The sequence below is a fragment of the Coloeus monedula genome (genome assembly GCF_965178545.1).
Source record: "Coloeus monedula genome assembly, chromosome: 1".
In the NCBI taxonomy this organism is placed as follows: domain Eukaryota; kingdom Metazoa; phylum Chordata; class Aves; order Passeriformes; family Corvidae; genus Coloeus; species Coloeus monedula.
In genome coordinates, this window is record NC_138781.1 from 117025027 (window position 1) to 117047474 (window position 22448).

The 22448-nt window shown below is 40.6% G+C and overlaps 1 protein-coding gene across 1 annotated transcript; it reads left to right on the top strand.

The window, feature by feature from the left end:
• Nucleotides 1-10425, top strand: MCM4 (minichromosome maintenance complex component 4). Its single transcript, XM_082296069.1, has 17 exons — nt 1-67; nt 198-298; nt 423-581; nt 1323-1486; nt 1594-1692; nt 1838-1933; nt 2016-2111; nt 2527-2665; nt 3128-3348; nt 3871-3991; nt 5414-5673; nt 6616-6981; nt 7160-7287; nt 8577-8784; nt 9315-9543; nt 9663-9796; nt 10157-10425. Exons 2-17 carry the CDS (start codon nt 229-231, stop codon nt 10247-10249), a joined length of 2583 nt encoding a protein of 860 aa, XP_082152195.1. The 5' UTR covers nt 1-67; nt 198-228; the 3' UTR covers nt 10250-10425.
• Nucleotides 10426-22448: the final 12023 nt, after the last annotated feature.

Here is a 22448-nt window from a genome sequence, read left to right on the forward strand (position 1 = left end):
CCCGGGAGAGCGCGCGCACGCCGCTGGCTTTGGCGCGGAGTGTGGCGGCGTCTGTGGGGCAGTGCAGGTGGGTGGGGGCCCCGGGCGGGGGTCGCGGCTGGCGAGGGGAGGAGAGGGAGGCAACCCCGCCGGTCGGGGCTCGGCCGGTGGCGGAGCGCCCGCTCCGCTCATTTTTCTCGCCGACCCCCTACCCTCAGGTAGGACCGCCGCGGGAGCCGCAGCAGCGCCATGTCGTCGCCAGCCTCCACTCCCAGCCGCCGCCGGGGCAAACGCGGCCGGGGCAGCAACCCACCGACTCGTAAGTGCTGCGGGGGAAAGGGGCCGCCCGCCCCGGGGGTGTTGTCCCAGCCCCCTCCTCGGTCCGCCTGGTGCGGCGGCCTGGCTATTGTAACGCCGGCTCCGGGTGCGCTTGTGTCTTGCAGCACAAGATGCTCGCTCTCCTCCTTCCCAGAAGCGTCGGACAGACGACTCCACCTCCACCGGGGACCTGCAACCCATGCCCACGTCCCCGCCCGCGGACGTGCAGAGCCCCGGCGCCGCCGATGCGCTGTTCTCCAGCCCGCCGCAGTTCCGCCACTCCGGTACGCTGGAGCTGGGGCGCTCCGTGGCTGTGCGGGCCCGGGGGATGCAGCCCGGAGAGCCGCCTGCACCGCCGTGGGGCGAGCCAGCGTCGGGAACGGATCCGGCTGAAAAACACTCGAGGAAAAAATGAGTGTTGTCTCATGTTTCTCATTTGAATTTAGTGAAGTGAATACTACAGGAGGGCAGTCAGTGTCTGGGGTGCAGGCCTCTATCGTAGCTTCCAGTTAGCATGGGAATAGGTATCGGAGATTATACTTTGTTTTAAAGCTTTTTTCTAGAAACAATAAAATAATGAAACTACTCATGCAGAAAGAATTAGGTAGTTTACTATAGAAAGCCTTTCTTTTTATAGATAAGATTGTTTTTAATTCCAGTAGCTGTTAATTGTGTCACTTGCTTTACAGCCCCCAAAATACTAAAAAAAAAGCGTTTCATCTAAAATTCTGCATATTTTTGTGCTTGAACTCCAATGTAGTTTTAAAATGCGGTACTACTGTAAAGTTTTCTAGGGAAGCTTTATTAGAACTTAAGAACTTTGAGAAGAGCTGTTAATACAAAGAAAAGTTCTAGGTAGATTGGCAACATCTTTATTGTGTGTTTTGACAAAGCACTGGACTTCATACTACTCATTCTATGACAGTAGAGTTAAAAGAACGATGAGACAAATGCAGAGCCTGAATTTTAGTCTGCTCTAGAAGTAAAAAATGCCGATAATCATTACAAAACACTTCCTTTTGTAGCTATTCCTCTTGACTTCGACATCAGTTCACCTCTGACTTATGGCACACCCAGCTCCAGGGTAGAGGGTACCCCACGAAGTGGTGTACGAGGAACTCCAGTCAGGCAGAGGCCAGATCTTGGGTCTGTCCGTAAAGCCAGACAAGTGGATTTACACTCGGATGGGGTAGGTGGATGTCTCACCTCTTGTATCTGACAGCCTCTTTTTAAACATATATAAGCTTCTTTTTAAACATATATATATTTATATATGCTTAACTTGTTTCCATGCAGCTGGCTGAGGATATAGTAGCAACCGAGCAATCTCTTGGACAAAAGCTTGTTATTTGGGGAACAGATGTTAATGTGGCCTCGTGCAAAGAAAAATTCCAGGTGGGTTTCGTTTCTTCCTTTTTTTTAAATGAAAAGCTAGTTTGATTTAAACAAATATTAGTTGAATCTGATACAAAGTAGGTGTTTGTATTGCTAAATTCTGCTCATTTTTCTTGTCGGTCTCTCTTTTACCGCTATCATTCAGCGATTTCTCCAGCGCTTTATCGATCCACTGGATAAAGAGGATGAAGACATTGGCCTGGATCTTAATGAGCCACGCTATATGCAACGACTTCAAGAGGTACTTGGAAGGCAGTGAATTCAACTTTTCTTTTTTCAGTCTTGCATGCCATTGAGCTAAAGATTTCCTAACTCTCTTGCAGATTAATATGGTTGGGGAACCATTCCTGAACGTAAATTGTGACCATCTGAGATCATTTGATGAAAATCTCTACAGGCAGTTGATCTGCTATCCTCAGGTGAAGTAGTGCACTTGTTCTCTGGCTTTCAGGTGGCTCTTCAATATTTCTGGGTTTTAAAATGTTTGTTTAAATGCAGTGCATACTGTGTGTGTTCGGTGCAATCTCAGTGGCTACTTTATTTTACTGAATATAAAATGTCTTGTTTCATAGCAGATGATCATAGACACAGTGTGTACCTCGTGCATGCAAAGTTAGCTGGTGAACTGCAATGTCCAGTCTTGTACTTCCCTCCCACCCTTTGCAATACTCAAGTGAATGAATAAATCTGATCTGAACAGCAGGTTTTCTGTTACATAGGAAAATGCTCAGATGGCGTAACTTATAGTCATTGCTGGCTGATCAGCAGCACATAAAATGCTTTATGCACAATTGCTTCGTTCTATGATTTAACTTCTAAGCTGTTTTCATACAGGAAGTTATTCCAACATTTGACATGGCTGCCAATGAGATCTTTTTTGATCGTTACCCTGATTCAATACTAGAGCACCAAATTCAAGTAAGGCCATATAATGCACTGAAGACCAGGAATATGAGAAATCTAAACCCTGAAGGTAAACTTTTTTCTTACCATGTTAGAAAAGAATCTTAAAGATTTTCATAAACATGGTGAATACTAACATAAAATTACATTAGGACTATGTAGAATTGTGGTCCATCCACACCAATGTCTTCCATTCATATGTGTGTTTCAAAAGCAAACGCTTTAGAGCCCAAATGCAGAATAATCTACCCATAAAGGAAATCTCTCCTATCATCAACTATTCATGTTCTTGGTACTGCAGGTGCAAAGGATTCTTTATTTTGCATACATAATTTTGCATACATATTTTGCATACAAACATCCTGTAAATTAGAATATTTGTACTATGCATTTATGATTCTTTTTGCTCAAACAAAATAATAGTAACCTGACTGTCTGCCTCCTGCCTAAAAACTACTGTAATGTGAAATTTTGAAGGTTATTTAAATTATCAGAGTATGAGGTCATGACATGAATCTCTATATTTTTGTAGACATTGATCAACTCATCACCATCAGTGGCATGGTTATCAGAAGCTCCCAGTTAATTCCTGAGATGCAGGAAGCATTCTTTAGATGCCAGGTTTGCGCTTTCACCACCAGAGTGGAAATTGACCGTGGCAGGATTGCAGAACCATCAGTGTGCAAGAACTGTAACACAACGCACAGTATGGCGCTGATTCACAACAGATCCATGTTCTCTGACAAACAGATGGTATGTTGGCTGAGGTAGTAGCTAATAGTGGGTAAAATGAAACAGTTGCTAGGTTTTGCTTCCCCACCCTCCTAAATCATCAATAACATTAATTACATGTCTTGAGATTGAAAGCTTTGAAAAGAAAAAGTGTTTTGGAATGTGGAAATGGGTAAACAACTTAGTGGAAACAGTCTGCTTTGGAGAAGAAATGCATTAGTAGGATGAAATGAAGTATGTACACCTCTAATGTTTCTGTATGGAAGCCCTTTTATCTACAGTATATCCACTTCTGTCTAGACTAGGTGTGCCTTGTTCGTAGCAGCATTTTAGCCACGCCAGTAGCAATCAGCAGAATTCTCATTTTCATTCTCTCTTTTAATCAGTAATCAGTTTTGCTGTTTGGGTGGGGGTATTTTGTTCCTGAGCAATGTTCCTGATTGAAAATGATGCTGAAGACTGTGTTAATAGAAAATCCTGTTATATGCTCTGTGGAAAAGCTTTCATTTTTTGCAACTGAAACTTAATTGGTGTTTTTGCTAGATCAAACTGCAGGAGTCTCCTGAAGATATGCCAGCTGGGCAGACCCCGCATACGGTTGCGCTCTTTGCTCACAATGACCTTGTTGATAAAGTTCAGCCAGGTGACAGAGTTAATGTCACAGGTAAAATTTGGGTTGAATATTTCCATTCTTCTTTTTCATTGATCTTAACTGTGTCTAAAGGGACCTTATGGGATGCACTTGCTAGTGCTGAGGGAGCTTGACACTTTCTTTGCAAGGCCACTCAGTTATCTTTGAAAAGTCATGGTGACTGGCTAAAATACTAGAAAAAAAGCCAGTGTCACTCCCTAGAGTGAGGAGGAGACTTGGGGAACTGTAGGCTAGTCAACTTCATCTTGACCCCTGGGAAAGGTGATAGAGCCAATAATCCTGGAGACCTTTTCTGACTGGGGCCGTGTTGTACACCCTCAGCAGACTTGCAGACAAAAACAGAACTGGAAGGAAGCAGTGCTTGATAGACGATGACTGTGGTGCCAGCATTCTCCTGAGCTGTATTAGGAGTGTTGCCAGCAGGTTGAGGGAGCACTGGGTCCAGTTTTGGGGTCTCCCCAATGCAAGGGAGACATGAACATACAGGAGTGCATTCAGCAAAGGTCTGTGATGATAACAGAAGCCTTGGTCGTACGTGGAAAGGCTGAGAAAGCTGGGAGTGCTCAGCCTGGAGAAGAGAAGGCTTGGGGAAATCCTAGCAGCATGTTTAGAAACACCTGATTTGTTGTGGTTGGAGGGGCAGTACTGTGAAGAAGACAAAGCCAGACTCTTCTTAGTGATGCCCAGTGGCACACAGAGGGCACAAAATGAAATAGGCAGTTCCAGGTAAAAATAGGAACTTTTTTTACTGTTTATGTGGTTGAGCCCTGTCACAGGTTGCCTAGTGAGGCTGTGTGGAGTCTTTGTCCTTAGAGATACTCAAAACCTGATTGAATGCAGTCTTTAGCAAGCAGTGGACTCCAGCTGACTCCAGTTTGAGCCCATGATTGGACTAGACAATCTTCAGGCTGTCTGACCTGGATTCCTTCATTCTGAAACTGTAGCTGAAGAAGAGGCAGTATCTTAAATAGTGTCTGCAGTCAGGAGAGTGGTAATGTATAGTAAGTCTTGTGATACTGCAGCAACATTTTAAAAACCACTTTGCTTTAAAACGACCACTGTAAAAAACCCAAGCTGTTTGAAATGCATTTGAAAGCTGTTATTAAACTTGGCACTTAAAAAGAGGGGGAAAAGCTGACTGGAGCGGGAATTTCAAAAGCACCAAGCCTTACGTTTTTTTTCAAAAATGCTTTCATTGTTGAGAACACTTTCGGTAGGAATGTAAAACACATATGTGTATCTGCAAAAATAGGATCTAGATGACTTTAAATATGGCTTCTACATGAGAAATAAGTGACACAGTGAGAAATAAGATGACAAAATATTTAGCCTGTTTAGAAAAGCTCTACTCTTCCAGGGAACATGTAAAATTTTTAGTGTTGGTAATCACCATGTTTCTCCATGCCTAACACTGTGGTTGAAATTTGTATTTAGGTATCTACAGGGCAGTCCCCATTCGAGTTAATCCACGGGTCAGCAGTGTAAAATCCGTGTATAAGACCCACATTGATGTCATACACTATCGCAAGACAGACTCCAAACGCCTGCACGGTGTTGATGAGGAAACAGAGCAAAAGAGGTTTACAGAGGAACGTGTGGAAATGCTCAAAGAGCTTTCTAAGAAAGCAGACATATATGAGAGACTTGCTTTAGCCTTGGCTCCAAGTATCTATGAGCATGAAGATATCAAAAAGGTGACAAGTTTTGTTTTTCTCTTGTAAGACATGTATTTATATGTGTATATATTTGTAATGTTAGTTGTTAAGGAATCTTGAAGCTTAAAAATTCAAAAAGCTGTATCTTGAGCAGTCTTAAAATGTCATGGTCTTGTCAGGGTGGAGTCGGTGCTAAGTGTAGCATAATTCTTATCAAGCAATTAAGGAGTGTTAATTAGAGGGAAGATAACTGAAAAGGTAGGAAGGCAGCAGAAATGGGACAACTTAATTGCAGGATGCATCTTGGGCATTTCGTAGAAGTTCAGATTACTGATTATCAAAGGAAAATAAATAGCTGTAACATAGTAAGTGCTTGCTGAAAAGAGGCTTCCACAAGAGAAGAGTAGCTTTAAAATGACATTTGGTTGACTCCGAGTTATGAAGTATGAAAACATTTACTTAAATGTATCCAAGAAGGGACTATTCCAATAAAGTGTCAACTGAGGTACTAACTAGAACATTGTGACAACTCCAATCAGTAGCAGGTCTCAAGATACTGTTAGACATCACACACTCATCTTCCAAGTATATTCCTTTGAGGGTTTTTTAATAGATATATACATTATTATAGTTCACAGGTTTCTGAAAGTATAATTCAAAACCATACAATGCTTTACTTATGAAATGGGAACACAGTAATGACTATTCCATTTGTTGTTACCTTCTCAACATGCTAATAAGGCACATCAAATCTAGTGGGTGGGGTTGAGGAAAACTAAGGACCTGTCATCAAAGGGGGTTCTTCAGGTTCCAACCAAAATCTGCTTACAACAACATACAGAATTTCTGTCTTTAATACTTGAAACCCAGATGCATTGAGTTGTGTTAATTTTAGCAGTGTTTGTTTTTCAGATGTTTCAGTTGAACAGTTGGATTTGCTCTGTTACATCTATACAAGAAGTGATGTTTTCATTTTTATAGGGCATTCTGCTTCAGCTTTTTGGGGGATCAAGAAAGGATTTTACTCACACAGGAAGAGGGAATTTTCGTGCAGAGATCAACATTCTTCTCTGTGGTGATCCTGGTACTAGCAAATCCCAGCTGCTCCAGTATGTATATAACCTGGTTCCTCGAGGCCAGTATACTTCTGGCAAAGGCTCAAGTGCAGTTGGTCTTACTGCATATGTGATGAAGGATCCAGAAACGCGGCAGCTGGTTCTTCAGACAGGTGCTCTAGTCCTTAGTGACAATGGCATTTGCTGCATTGATGAGTTTGATAAAATGAATGAAAGCACAAGGTCAGTTCTACATGAAGTAATGGAACAACAGACACTCTCCATTGCAAAGGTAAACGAAACCAAAGTATTCCTAGAGGCTTTTGTTCTTGCTTTACTCAGAGGCTTTCGCAATGCAGTTTTTGACCACTGAACCCATCTAATTACATTGATGATCTCAGGAAATCGGAGGGAGGTTTTGGTGGCACATAGCTTCAGCTGGTTTCAGAAATGTTCTTTCCTTTTGACAGGCTGGAATTATTTGCCAATTGAACGCTCGTACATCTATCCTAGCAGCAGCTAATCCTATAGAATCACAGTGGAATCCGAAAAAGACTACTATTGAAAACATTCAGCTTCCTCATACACTGCTGTCAAGGTACTGAACTGCACTCCATGTGTCATTTTTAGGAGATGTTACACTTCCTCTTCTGAAGATGATTACATAGAATAGAACAACTGTGTTGTTCACAACCTAGTGGAAAACTTTTATAGCACATACTTCAAATGCTGTTCTTACAATTTCTATGTGAGCACAGAAGTGTCCTTTAATACTTATATGTAGACCTTGAACAGCAGGTGTGATAAGATCTGTAGGATCTCTTTTATTTAATTCTATGTTGTTGTTTCATAATCATCTCCTTGAAAAGACCTGTTCTGAAACTTAGCATATTGATAACTTTAGCAAAAATTCAGGATGCTTTTCTTAGCTCCATAAAGCTTTTAAAGTGAAACACTGATGAGCAGGGAACTTTGCAGCAGAGGTGGTAGAATCCTAAGATCTGTGCCTGCTTCATGTTGCTTTGCAAAATTCAGCTGAGGAGGTAGCAGTGCTAGTCAATCATTTGGGCAGTAGCTGTTAGAGCCACATTTAGTGCTTGCTGACAGAAAATTAAACTACATGCTGGAGTTGCATCTTGTTAAGAATTCCCACACTAAATTTGAAGTACACTAATGGTATACTGGATATCCTGAGAACACTTATGGCTTAAATTTCAATTAAGAGCTCCTTAATTTAATCACTTAATGACAAATGGTACCTTAGTACAGGTGTACTGGATGAAACTAGTGGATCTCAGGTCTGCCATTTATCGGATTTAAGCTTACAAAAATAAATGGCTGGCTAAAAATGGATTATCCATGTCTGCTTATAGTTGCAACTAGTTGAATACATTGTTTGTAAAATTATAAACCATTTTCTTCAGGATTAAACTGCCAAGTGCTTTTTGACTTATTTATAATTTATTTAGTTACATTTTTTTGCTGTTACCTTTCATGGAAATATCTTTACCAGCAAGTTTGTTCTGTGCATTTGTTATGTGTGTGGGATTTTTTGTTTGTGGCAGGTGCAGCTTTTTTGGGGGGGTGGGGGGGAGAGGATGTGGATTTTTTAAGGAAACAAAAGATGTCAGCCTTGAACAGGGAATCTGAATTTTGCAGAATGTACCTTGCTTTCAAAATTTCAAGTCCTTAGGGTGTAAGCAAATCCATTATGCTGTTCTGTACCTTGAGAATTCCAGAAAAATTGCTGGTGTAAGAAAGCAATTTCTACTTAGAGTAGGAATTAACAGTCTAGTAACTCCTACCTGTACTTGTTAAATCAAACCCTCCTAAACCAGTACCTAAATGACAAGAAAGCACACTAATACTGGATCATATCCCATTCAGATTTGACTTGATCTTTTTGATGTTGGATCCACGTGATGAAGCTTATGACAGACGCCTTGCTCGCCATTTGGTTTTGCTGTACTACCAAAGTGAAGAGAAGATGGAGGAGGAATACATGGATATGGCAGTATTGAGGGATTACATTGCATATGCTCGTAGTTATGTAAATCCCAGATTAGGTGAAGAAGCAAGCCAAGCCCTTATTGAGGTAAAGGAATTGCTGCTAAGAATATTCAGAGTCTTCCCTGACTTGTCAGAAGTGGTGAAATTCCCTTGTGTGTACCCTCTTTACCTACATAACAACTTTCTGTAAGATCCTTAAAAAAAAAAAAAAAAAGAAGGTCTCTAAAGGAAAGAGGGATCAAATGAGAAGTCATTCTGCGTTCTAATGTTTAGCTTTCAGATAGGTTGGTTTGGTTCCATCCCATAAAACACAATAAATTGTATTGAAGCAAAATAAATGTGTCATCATAGACACAAGTACTGCTATATAAGACTAATCCAGAATTCTAAAGTGATTCAAATGTGATTCATTACCATAGTTTAATTGCTTTATAATGGAAAAAAGTTACGTGATGTGGTTATTCATCACTGCAGAAGAACTGTGAAGGTGTGTGAGCAGAAATGCAGTATTTGGGATGCCTTGCCAGAATTGCTTGTATTCTGAAATAAGAGGTGGGGGATGCAGGAAAAAGAATTAATTTGCAGTGAGATATGTAACGACTGCCTTCCTTTCAGGCGTACGTGGACATGAGGAAGATTGGCAGTGGCAGGGGAATGGTTTCTGCATATCCCCGGCAGCTGGAGTCTCTGATCCGGCTGGCGGAGGCGCACGCCAAGGTGCGCTTCTCGGAGAAGGTTGAAACAATTGATGTGGAGGAAGCAAAACGCCTCCATCGGGAAGCACTGAAACAATCTGCTACTGATCCAAGGACTGGAATTGTGGACATTTCCATTCTCACGACAGGTTTGTGCTTCCGTAGTGCTAAAGCAGGGCCGCTGTTGGGATTTTGTAATTTTTAAAATGTAACTTAACCTTGTCCTCCTTAGCTGATTGCTAAAAGGTATTTTCTTTGCTTTTATAAGGGATGAGCGCAACAGCTCGTAAGCGGAAAGAGGAATTGGCCCAAGCCTTACGGAAGCTCATCCAATCAAAGGGTAAAGCACCATCTTTGAAGTACCAACAGCTTTTGGATGATCTCCGAGCACAGTCTGATACAGTAAGTTTCCTGCTTTGCTTTTACATTTCCATTAATTTTTAAAAGCATTTTTTTCCAAATGAACAATCTTGTCCACAAATTGCATTATGGAGGGAAATGGAAACATGAACAATTTCTGTTGGCATAACTAGAAAGCCAGTTCTGTTACAGACAAATGACTTGAATCTGCTGTATCTTAGTTTATTAGGGCTTCTGGAATTAGCAAACTCAGCTCCAAGGTTCCAGGCCAGGCTTCAAATTTCAAATAGAAGCAATGAAAACTTCAAATAAAAATATTAGAAAATTGATAGAAAGTATAGCATTTTTACTATGTTTGAAGTATTTTCCCCATCTTTATTTGATTTGCTCCTTTTCTATAAGGCTGTCACGAAGGAAATGTTTGAAGAAGCACTTCGTGCCTTGGCTGATGAGGACTTCTTGACTGTGACTGGAAAGACTGTGAGGCTGCTGTGAGTTACCCTGTGCTTGAGAGCCTGCTGTCATGACCTTCACTTCACTCAAGATAGTGTCAGTCTGCAAGATCTTTGAGATTTGGGACTATCATCGGCTATGACAGGCATAGCCTGTCCCTGCCAGCCAGCTGTCATGGCTTCACTTTGCCTTACTATATTGTCACTCTGCAAGATTTTCACAGCTTGGGCTATCATTTGCTATGACAAGGGTAGTCATGATTAAGTGGCACTTCTGTCATTACAAGATATTATGAAATACCTGAAAAATCCTCATGTCAATAATGCTATTTACATTCTAGCAAAATGTAATTACTAATATGTCAAGGCCTCTGTGTTTTTATGAGGTTTTTTTAGAGCATGCTAACAGTATTGCCTGTATTTCCAATTGAATTGTAAAAATTCATCCTCAGTGACTTTTTAGTAACTGCAGTTTTTACTATTAGCATTGCTGTAAGCTGAAATAAAATTATTTGTCTTAAAAGGACTTCTGTGTTCAAGTACAAATCAGCATCTCCTGTGCTGAGCCCTTTTCAGTCTAGAATTCTGCAATTTTTTTGTAAGTTCTTTGTGAGAGCATGAAAGGAGCTTTGCTTTTTGGTTTGTTTATTTGACCTGAGTGTACTGCAGAAGTATCCTCAATGTAAAAAAGGTAGATAGATTCTACTTAAAACCACATTTCTTTACTTCAATTATTTTAATTATGACTGGATAAATTAAGATACCCACTTTTGCTGTAATAACATATAATCAGTCCTGAAAGAACAAGGTCTTGTAGCTTGTGTACAATCATATTCCCAAGTGTCTGGTATTGCTGATTTTTTAATAGAAAAATACAATGCTATCTACTGATCATACTGAAAGTAGTTACATTTGGTGATGCTATGAATTTTCAGGCATGCCTGAGAGGTCAAGGAGAAGGTTAAGCTTTTGGCTGCCAGAGGCACGCCAAGAAATGGAATAATAAATTTTTCTAGTTCTGCACACGTTTTCTTACCCATGAACAGACACAAAATGTGAGGAAATAAGAAGGCCTTGTTGCACGCTGTGAGGTGCTCAGTTAACATTCAAGACACAACAAAATTAGCATCGCTGGTCACCAAGATCTAAAAAGCTGCACTTGCTGTGCAGCTCCTGGAAGGGTCAGGGGAAAGTTGCACACATAATGAAAGGGATAATGTCCGGAGAAGGACTAGAAGAAATTAATAAGGTGTTGGGGGAAGTCAGTGAATCAGTTAGATTCTCAAGGTTATCTCTGAAGATCTAACAGAAGTGTGGTAGGCATTAGCCTCTCAAAGGCAGCTCTGCAAAAGGGAAGTAGAAGTCTAAGGAGCTCAATTATAACCTGCACACAGGCCATAGCTAAAAGACATGGATGCTGCAGGGTGCTTTCTAGGACACAGACTTGGGAGGTTTACAGCTTTTACCTGTAAACTTAAATTGACCAATGCAGCTCATACCACAGCCTAATAAAGATCATTAGTGAAAGAAGATCCTATATATCTGGGCAGGGATCACAATGGACAGCTGGGGAAGAACAAGCATTCCCTAAACTACTTCCATGGCATGATCAAGACACACTAATTCAGGTCTCTAACCATCATTCATCCATTGTGTGCTGATTTTGGATCCTGTAGAGTTAACTTTCTTCACAGTGGCTGTTGCGGGGCTGTGTTTTGGATGTGTGCTGGACACAGGGTTGGTAATGCAGAGATGTATTTGTTATTGCTGAGCAGGGCTTACACAGAGCCAAGGCCTTTTCTGCTTCTTGTACTGCCATGTTGGCATGGGAGGGTGGGAGGAGACAGCTGGGACAGGTGACCCCAACTGACCAACGGGATTTTCCTGACCATATGACATGTTCTGTATGTAAAGTGGAGGGAAAAAGGAGGAAGGGGGGGACATTTGAAGTGATGGTGTTTGTCTTCCCAAGTCACCATTACACGTGATGGGGCCCTGCTGTCGCGGGGATGGCTGAATACCTGCCTGCCCATGGGAGGCAGTGAGTTAAATCCTTGTTTTGCTTTGCTTGTGTGCATGGCTCTTGCTTTCTCTATAAAACTGCCTTTATCTCAACCACTGAGCTCTCTAGCTGTTACACTTCCAATTGTCTCCCTGTTCCTACTGGTGGGGGAGTGAGTGAGCAGCTGTGTGGGGCTTGGTGACTGGCTGGGGTTAAACCACGACACTGTTTTTCGTTTAACATGGAAAAATGTCATACTGCAGCATTCTCTTTCTGCTAAATTTGACTTACACTGTCCAGGAAGTCAACTGTTACAACAGAGGATTGACCTATACAGTTATATAAGCCTGATTTAGGTAGTAAGGACAGAGGAAGGAAAGGAGGAAGGAAAAAAAGCCGGTTTACTCCAACTAAAAAAAAAATTAACATTTACCCATAATAGTTACACGTTCTGTTTGGTAGTGTGGCTCAATTCCTGTTTGGCAAAAGTCTGGAGAATGCGGGCATCGATCCCGCTACCTCTCGCATGCTAAGCGAGCGCTCTACCATTTGAGCTAATTCCCCTCTGCAAAACCAGGGACGGGCATCATGGAATTCTGATTCCCCGCGAGCATTTAAAACCGCAGTTCCACATGTAGAATGCACTTTTCCCTCCTGCTCTGGCCTCTCTGCTCACAAACAAAACCACGTTCAGCTTCGATTGCAAAAGCTGTAGTATTTAATTTAGCATTTCCAAATCAAGCAGCAAGAAACAAGGCAAACTGGAACAGACATGATTCCAGCTGTGTGTATGTAGTAACAAAAAGAACCCCAGTTTGTTTCTTGCCGTTCACAAAGTAAAGCCCATTACGGCATTTCGTTTTCTCACTACACGCGTCAGGCTGTATTTAAATACCTTCTGAAATACTCACAGGGATGCAGGTGTTACTTCCCCCCAGGAGCAAAACCAGCAGTGGAGAATGCGGGCATCGATCCCGCTACCTCTCGCATGCTAAGCGAGCGCTCTACCATTTGAGCTAATTCCCCCCACACTACCAAAGCAACATCCTATAACTCTAGACTTTAACAGCTACAAATACGAACTGCACCCTTCATCTTTTACCGTGACGAGTAACCCCAGGGCAGCCTCAGAACATTTAACTACCGCCTGACCTTCAGTTGTCTACGGTTTTGCCCAAAATGACAAAAAAACCTAACGTGGTAAGGCAGAGTAATGTGATAAGGTGCTTCACGCTAACGTCCACGACAAACTGGTGCCCTGCAGCCTTCCAGTGGCACCTGATGCACGCTGGATTTGGTCTTCTCCTACACCGAGGGAAATCACACCACAGACAATGCAGTGGAGCAGCTTGAGCATAATACAAAACTCGCATTTGCCCTGATGTCACCTCAGGAGACCATCTAGAAAGCAAAACTCAAACCTGATTAAATTATATGAGTTTCCATTAGTATTGACAAGAAGATGCAGTGAAGTGAGCTGTGTTAAATGAAAGTATGTGGACACAAAGCCTTCAAAACTGAAACACTCTAATTTTTTTTTTTAACGGAACTAAGAAAGTCAGGCTATTTTTCAGACATAGGTAAGGAAGTTTTCCCAACCAGGCTAAGAAATTAGAACATTTTACTTGCCCTCTTACACGAAAATTTAGCAATGCAACAAATTTAAGATCACAAAACAATGCTGTCAATTATATAAAATACACATTTTAATAATTGAAAATAGTGCAGAGGTCTTTCCTCCCCTTTACCTGGCTTGGGCACAAAATAAACTGGTTTTTTGTGAGCTGGATGGGTGAAGCTTTAGGCCTTTTCAGTGGCCACAGAGTGAGATGTGGTGGTAAAAAACAGGGAGAGGTAATCTGCCTTTTTCATAATGACTCGAACTGCACAGGGTAGATAAAGAAAACTGTTCATAGAGCTGAACCTCATGAAACACGATATGGGAGAGATCCTGGCCACAGGCATGCAGTGGACCATCAGTGAGCCTAAGATATACATGTACCTGTGTGAAGGACTGAAACTGCTTTTGCGTATTTGCTTTCTCCCTCAAGTCTACTCTAGTGAGGTAGATAAAATCATCTACAATATAATGCAAGAAGTGTTAAGGACAATTTTTTTTTTTTAATTGTGCAGAGACTGAAGTTAGGCAGGAGAATATTTGAATTTTAAGAGAATGTTTGCAGCAACACTGTAGTTGTAGTTCCACATCTTGACCTAAATCTAGATCGTAAAAGATTCAGAGTACTACCTTACATAGGACAAGTTGTAACTTGCTGATGCTCAATTTTGAAATTTATTTTGTTTTGACTGGTTGCTGTCATCCAGCAAGTTAAATCCTTCAGAGAAAACCACCAGTACATGTACTGTTGGATTACTGCACACACTTTAGTTTACCAGCAGGACTTACTCCTCTGCATTTAAAACAGAGCACATCAGTGTATCCACTCTCACTGTAAACTACATCTTCTTTCTTGAAATCCAGAAAGCATTCTTTAACAGCCTGTGAACAGAGCTTTGGTAATGTGCTTCTTACTGCAAAGTCAATAAGCATGACTACAGGTGAATTTTTCTATTTCAGAAGTGTTCTTAGTAACCCCATATATTTAAGATGCAATACTATTTGAACAGAATTATCAAGGTCAATAAATAAAGGTAGAAATAGAAATAATTTCTGGAATATAACACAGAAATATATTAATGAATTCTTTCTCTCCACAAACTATGATAAACATGAACTTTTAAACCATTGTATTTATCTTTTACATATTTTTAATTGGAAAATCCAGTTGGAAAAGGAACTAGAGACTTGAAAAAAGAAGGGAAAATCTAGCTGTGCTTCAGTGACTTTTAGGAGTAGACTTTCTAGATTTACAAGCCTTTGTATATGCACTGTAAGAGATGTAAAAAAATTAGTTCTCTCTTCTTCCTGAATAAACGCTAGAGGATGCACTGCTCAGGAAAACGAGTTGTTTTACCCAAGGAACACAGCAGAAAACGCTCCTCATATACCAGGTGTGTAGCCTGGCTTTTCAGCCATCGGGCTTTCCGCGTAAATACAGAGGTGGCTCAGTGTTATTGGACAGAATGACTCAACACAGCAACCACGGCCGGAGCGGCCGCGCGGTGATTCAGCACAAGTACAGCAGCCCCGGGCGAATCAGCCAAGGGGAATTAGCTCAAATGGTAGAGCGCTCGCTTAGCATGCGAGAGGTAGCGGGATCGATGCCCGCATTCTCCAGACTTTTGATCGGCTGTAGCGCCACGGTGGGAAAAGATTTTCTTCCATGAACTGTCCCGGGTTTGTGGTAGAAAATCCACAGCAGCTCATGCAGACCATCTCGTCCGGCAAATAAAAGGGGAGGGGAAATGTTGACCATCAAGATTACACTTGTGCACTCTCCGAAGAACGACTTCTTCACAAACCCATCAAAACTAACGCTGTTGCTCTCTGTAACACAGGAAAAAAAGTCACTTCCGTCCTTTACCGTTGCACCGAATATGACCATTTATTACTGCTTTTTAATGATACGAAAAGTTACTGAAATTGTCTCTGCGAAGATGTAAAAGTTTGTAGGGTCTATATAAATCATCAGCTCACCACAGAATTACTGTCTCTCCAGCTACCTTGCACCCGTTGTAGGATGGGAGGGCACGCTTGTTCTAACGTGAGTTTCAAGTGACATTTGGTCTCTCACAGTATCACTCAGTGTCTTCCTCTAGCCATGAGAAGAAAATAATTTGCACTGTAAAAACAAAAAATGCTCAGCTCTGATCAACGTTAAAAACTTAAATCATCCATATCGTGCAAACGTGTCTCAAAATTGATTCATTTTAATCCTTACGAAACTGCTCCAGGAGGACGCATCTTCAAAACAGCGGCCCCGCAGATGGAGAATGCGGGCATCGATCCCGCTACCTCTCGCATGCTAAGCGAGCGCTCTACCATTTGAGCTAATTCCCCTTGGCTAGTCCCCCCCTCCCCTCACTCACAGTTCGCGCTGTCACTTTCCTCGCTGGCGGAGTAGCCACACAGCGCGCTGAAACGTGGCCCGCTGTCTCCCGACACAAACAAAAACTTCCTCCCCCGAATCACGGTAGCTGGGCAGTCCGAGCCCTTCTAATCCCCTCCCGAAGTCCCCGGTAGGCAGTAAGAGCGCACAGCCTTCCAGTGAAACGCAGAAAAAATTAGGTCTTCCTGCAAGCGCACTGCTTTTGACAGCCGCAGTGGGAATTTTGCCTAATCCGGTATCTGGACTCCTCGAGGCAACAGCAAGCGCCTTGTTAAGGGGAGCTGCATCTGGATAGCATCCGGGCTGTGTTTCTAGGCAATCGCAGACTTATGCTCACACCAAACAATTATTACTGCTTAAGAGATATCTGGATATATTTAAATACTGTATTTTTCTAAAACAGATTTTTCCTATTTGTAATCCCTAGGTGGAAGACAATCAGCTAAATTACTTCACCCTTCTCCACAAAATACACATCCTTCTCCATATATAAAATATATATGACTGAATAGGTAGGGTTCTTCCAGATCTTTTTTTCTTGTGGCAAGAGCCTGGGTTCATGTTACAAAAAAGGGGTAAAAAAAAAAAAAGCATCCAGGCAAATGGAACACTAGGAAATAAAGTAGTAGTTCACATTATTTACTTACATCTCTCAGGAATTTTTAAGTTGTGATTCTATCACCAGATAAACAAGCACACTCACACAGACAAATACATATAAAAATCAAGAATATACAACTAAAATGTAAAAAAATATAAATTTTCACTATAATGAAACAGCAGTGAAAATTCTGTTCAATGGTTTGGTTTCACAAAACAAGCAAGACAGAGTTGTGAACTTTTATTAAATGTACAATATCAAATAATCTGCCTTTCTGGAGAAAAAGGAGTACCTGAAATGAAATTTATTGAATAAGTACACAAACAACTCTTTATTTCCCCAGGATGGCTTAAGACACAGGAATCACACTGACATATAAAGATCTTTCAAATCTCTCCTCTTCAATGAATTAGTGATTTCAGAAAACAAAATAACAAAATTTCAGTCTTTGGTCTAACCCTAAAGCCGTATACCAAAAGTCCTGTGCAGATTCTTCCATTAACAAAATTCCAGTGTCTTGCCACGTATTCCCTCACTCTGATTGTAACAGCTAGCTTTGCCAAAAAAATGCTTCTCCCTTTCCTATTTAAAACTAATCAATGTGGAAAGAAGCATCTGAAATTAATTTGCAGGAGGTAATTAAGTTCTTACCACTGGAATTACGCTGCAGATACCACTGACATTTAAGCAAGTGGCTGACTGAAAGTCCCACAGGTCAGTATGTCTGGCAAAGTAAGGAAGCTTGCTGCTCCTTCTATTCTGGGATGTTTCACATTTTTCTTAGTATTCCTTCTGAACAAAAACTATTTAAGTCTCAAAACCACCTACACTATAAAACAAATAAGCAAGCAAACAGAACCCTTCTAGTTGTGTCTGTTATCAGGCTTGTATGAACACAGCCAGGTAGGATGAGGGTTTCATCATGCCAGATTTTGAACGGTAAAGCACATCTACTTGGTTTAATTACGGCAATCCCCAAGCAGGCTTACAGCTGCACATAAACTGAAACTTTTGTGTCTAGGCACTGAAAGTCTTAAGGCTTTAACACAGCAGGTAGGGTAAAATCTACTTAAAATCAACCAAAAAGACTGACCTATAAATTAAGCAGTGACAAAATTAGTAAGGACAGCTATAGTATATTCAGTTCATTCTGTTAATTAGTCTAACCTTCAAGTTGATAGATATAGCATTAAAATGAAACAAGTATGTCTCAAGTTCTGTATCCAGTATTTATCCCATATTTAAAGCATTGAAGGAAAATCTGTATTTAAAGTGTTGAAGGAAATGGGTTTTGGACCTCAGAGATAATTTTACTGAAAAGCAGTATCAAAATACGGAATTGGACACCAAAATTCACACCATCCTGTGGAGGGAAAAAACCCACAAAAAAAAACCCCCTCAAACCCCAACAGACAGCACCTCCCTAACTGCACTGTAAATCACATGAAAAGCAACACTGGAGACATGTCACGAGTCAGAAGAAATCGCCCAGAATCCCTGTGTCTGTTCTTAATGGCCACAAAGAGAATAAAACTTGATTTGTTGATGACGATGTTATTGCTTGTTCATAAAATTCTGCCTCCATTTTACCATCATTCATTGATTCATACCCAAAGCATAAGACATAAACATGCTAAAGAAATCCCAAAACATAAGAACCAACCAAAAAGAAAAAAGCCAAAATCAAAACATAATAAACCCTAGAAAGATTTGCTACTTTTAATAATATTTGCTACTGCTGTTACCATGTTTGAGGAAAATCAGTATAGTCCATCTGGGAGCTAATGTACCAGTACAAAATTCTGTAATATTGGTCAAAGGATCAGCTTAGCCAGGCATCCTGAGTAACTTCAGTTACCATTAGCAGCCACAACAGAAACTTGCAAAGGCCAAAATAATTCATATTAAATATACTGCTTTTGTAGGAAGTACAACACCATAATGTTCTTTGAGTATATTTACGAGATTAGCACTTAGGTTAACACTGTGCTCTCTGTGCACTAATAAGAAGGCAGTGATCTCAGAGCACAGCTCTGAGCAAGATCATTTTATGCTACTCTGTCATCTCCCTGAGGACCAATACAAAAATCACCCTCATTATTTCAACCTGTAAAATCTCAAACTTCGTCGGAGAGTTGAAATACCAAGAAAATACAGAAATTACCATTCTCTTTTTCTAAAAGGATCCATGGATTTTAAATTTCCATCTAGGTTTTCATACGGATTCCAAATTGGCAATGATTTAATGCTGTTTTCAGATGGGGAAATAGGAAGTCATACATTAACATGATGATGCATTTAGGTTTTTTCCCTAGGAAAATGGCTAGACTCACATCAGAACTTATTCCAAATTTTTTTTTTAAGACGTTGTATCCCTACTAATTTAATGAGTGTTTAAAAGTTTCAACACCACAGAGCTCATGTACAATGCCCTCCTTGAAATACACAGGATGACAATATAGAAAAACTGTATTACTCATTTTACATACAAAACAAACTGTTTAATAGTTAATAGTAAAAATCAAACAAGGTTGTTACAAAAACAGTGAGATGGACTATGCCTGAATCCCACTGGATCTGCAAACCTTTGTCTTCTAAATCACCACTGCAAGAATCTAAATTTTCTACATTCCCTATAACTCCACATAGGAGAGAATGTGTGCTAGTTATGCCTAGGCCACCTGGCTAATCACCTATCACTAAATAGCACATACAAGATTTTCCTCATGTTCATTTAGTGTCTCTTCCAAGCCACGGATTTACACAGAATAGTAGACAATTTCTTTATCTTTTGGCTTTTTATCCATCTTTCACTTTTCATGCCAAACTTAACAGGGGTGAGAATGAAGATTTTTCACAGCTTAGAAGACTTAAGAAGATTCAGATCCCTATATCCTGTGGTTTTTACTAAGGAACAGAACTATGTACTCACTAAATGAGACTGTATCCAGAATAACACAGTAGTTTTAAGAACAATAATCTCATCCAAATAAATAAACCAACCATTTATAAAAAGCCCCAAGGAACTGGTTATATGGAATGAACTGAAAAACGTATTTGGCTGCAATATTCAAAGACTAGAAGGTTAAGATACACAGAACTCACTGAAGTTCAGCGTATGTTTAACATCTGATAACTCAGATCCATATGAAAATCTGAGAGCTTTTCTTTTTTAAATTTATACACCACCATGGCATACAATAATTTTAAACTAGAACAAGGAAACCAGACTTATCATTAGAGGAGCTGCATTCATTGATGAAGCTACCGCCTTACTGTATATTCGAAACATCACAACCATGCTGAATTAAGGCCACAAAAAAGTTTAGAATAGCACCCACTTCAGCCCAAGTTATCCTCTGATTTGAGTCTTCCACTTCTCTCCTGGGCTTAATGTTACATGTTAAGCAAACTCTGGATGAGCAGTATCAGAAGAAAATAACAGCTATTAAAATTTACTAATGCAATGTAAATGGTAAATAGTGTTGTTGTAGGTGTTGAGAAAAACTGAAGGAGGACTGGAGCCTGAGTCATGGCAGAGCAGCACAAGAATAGGAAGCACCCCACAGGAACCCACAAAACCACCCCCTCCACTGAGGAGCAGCCCTGCTCTGCTGCACCTCCTCTTTCAGACACACATCCCCATGACTCCAAAACTAGATTTTGTGAGACCCACTAAGACAAACCACCACAATCAGAAAACCCCATGGTAAAAGGCTGTGCACAAACCTCCTCCGCCTGCTTTGTCTTTCAATGGTCTCAGCCCAGACTTGCTCCAAGTGACAACAGAGCAGACACAGCTCCCCCACCCCACATGTTCCCACTTTCCCGGCCTCTCAGGATCTGACCTCTGCTCCGCCCTTCCCAAGCACGCCCTGCCCTGTGCTAGAACCTTCTGTGGAAGTATGTACTTCCACCCACCCCCATAGCAACTCTCTCCTCCAGGGCAGCTGCTGCCCTCCTTTTATTCCTTTATAGATGGAGCGGTGAACAGGTGGTGCTGGGAGGTTTTGTCATCGTGTCAACAGGGAAGTGCTGTAGCTGTGTCTCCTCCTAATGCATGAGGCAGCTGTTGGTATGGCAGGTAAGTCTTCAAAAGAAAAGTCTGCCTGTCGGTCAGCTCTTCTGTTCCCCCCTAAGCTGCCTTCTGTATCATCAGGGGGAAAAGGTAATGCTGGAAAGGGCAGATATTTATCCTAGTTTTCCCAAGTGCAATGGCTATAGGTAGCAGGAATATCAGCCAAGTGTGTATGCCTTTAAATGGATCTAAATATTTTTTTCATAATGTAAATTCATAATTAGGTTTATGCTCATGCATTTTCCTAGGCATTGCTTTGAGGGCAGAGATAGGAAAACAATTTTGAAAAATGTGTATTAATATGCGTTTAAAGAGAACAGAATTTTCATTTTCCAGACACATTCCTGATAGTTTCTAACACCTGAGAGCATGACTTCTGAATAATTTGGATATGCAGTATATTGTTCTTTGTCACTTTTTTTTCTTAAGGAGATCATAGAACATAAGGGTTATTTGTAACTGTAAAAGCTGTTCTTGTCTTGCAAAACAATCTCTGCTTCTGCACTTTTGACACCAAACATCAGGTTAACTGTTAGCAAGAAAAGGCAGTTTTATCAGTAAATGGTAAAACCCACCTTTGGTTTATCCAGCCAGCAGGCTTGGTGAAACTGTGTAGGCTAAGGTGCTCCAACTTACACCCTTCTTCCTCAGTTCTCTGGAGTCTCTGAAGTTTTGGCAATAACGCATCTCCTGTGTGTTTGTAACCTTGCTATTTTTGTGTATTGCCAAATATTTTTCCTGAAAAAACGTAAAAGAAGGAAAAACCAGAAATTCATTGATTTCTTTCAGCAACAGCTGAGCTATTTTTATGTAGCTCTTGAGTTCTTCTTTTGCTAAATGTTGTTAGTAAAATTACAGCTACTTCAGGACTTCTCAAATAAATAAAAGGCTATGAAAAAATGTTAATGGTGTTAGACAACTTGAAACAAGATCAATGCAGAATCTTGAGTTGTTTACCAGTCATTTATGATTATAACAACATTTGCATTGTTAGTAGCCATCTCTAAACAACTTCCTGTGAAGAAAGCTTTATTTTCTCAGACAAGAAAGACAAAAATAAGGTGATTTTTTTTTTTTTCAATCCAAATAGTTGACCAGGAAGTTACTCAGGAATGCCTGGTCTAAATGTGTTCTTGTCATCACTGCTAAATAATGGAATAATGAGTGTTGGTTAGCTAACTTGCTCTAAATTCCTAGAGATGATCAAGTAAGCAGGTGCTTTTAGGCCCAGATGAGCATCCAAGGCGGTTCGTGCTACATAAATAAGATCATATGAACAAATGTGCCCTACTTCAGTTGGATTTTGTATCACAGTTTTCCACCTAGTGTTTTCAACAGAAAATCTGCTGAGGTGCCTATGCATGTTCTAGCAGCTGCCATAGAAAATTGAATTATTTACATGGCAACGATCTCTCCTTACTTCACAAGTGTTACATCATTTTCACACTGTTTTTAATCTTTTTAACATTCTACAAACACTGAAAAACTATACACAATCAATCACCCTCTCATCCACTTCAAAAATCTTGGGTTTAACTGATAGGACTAGCT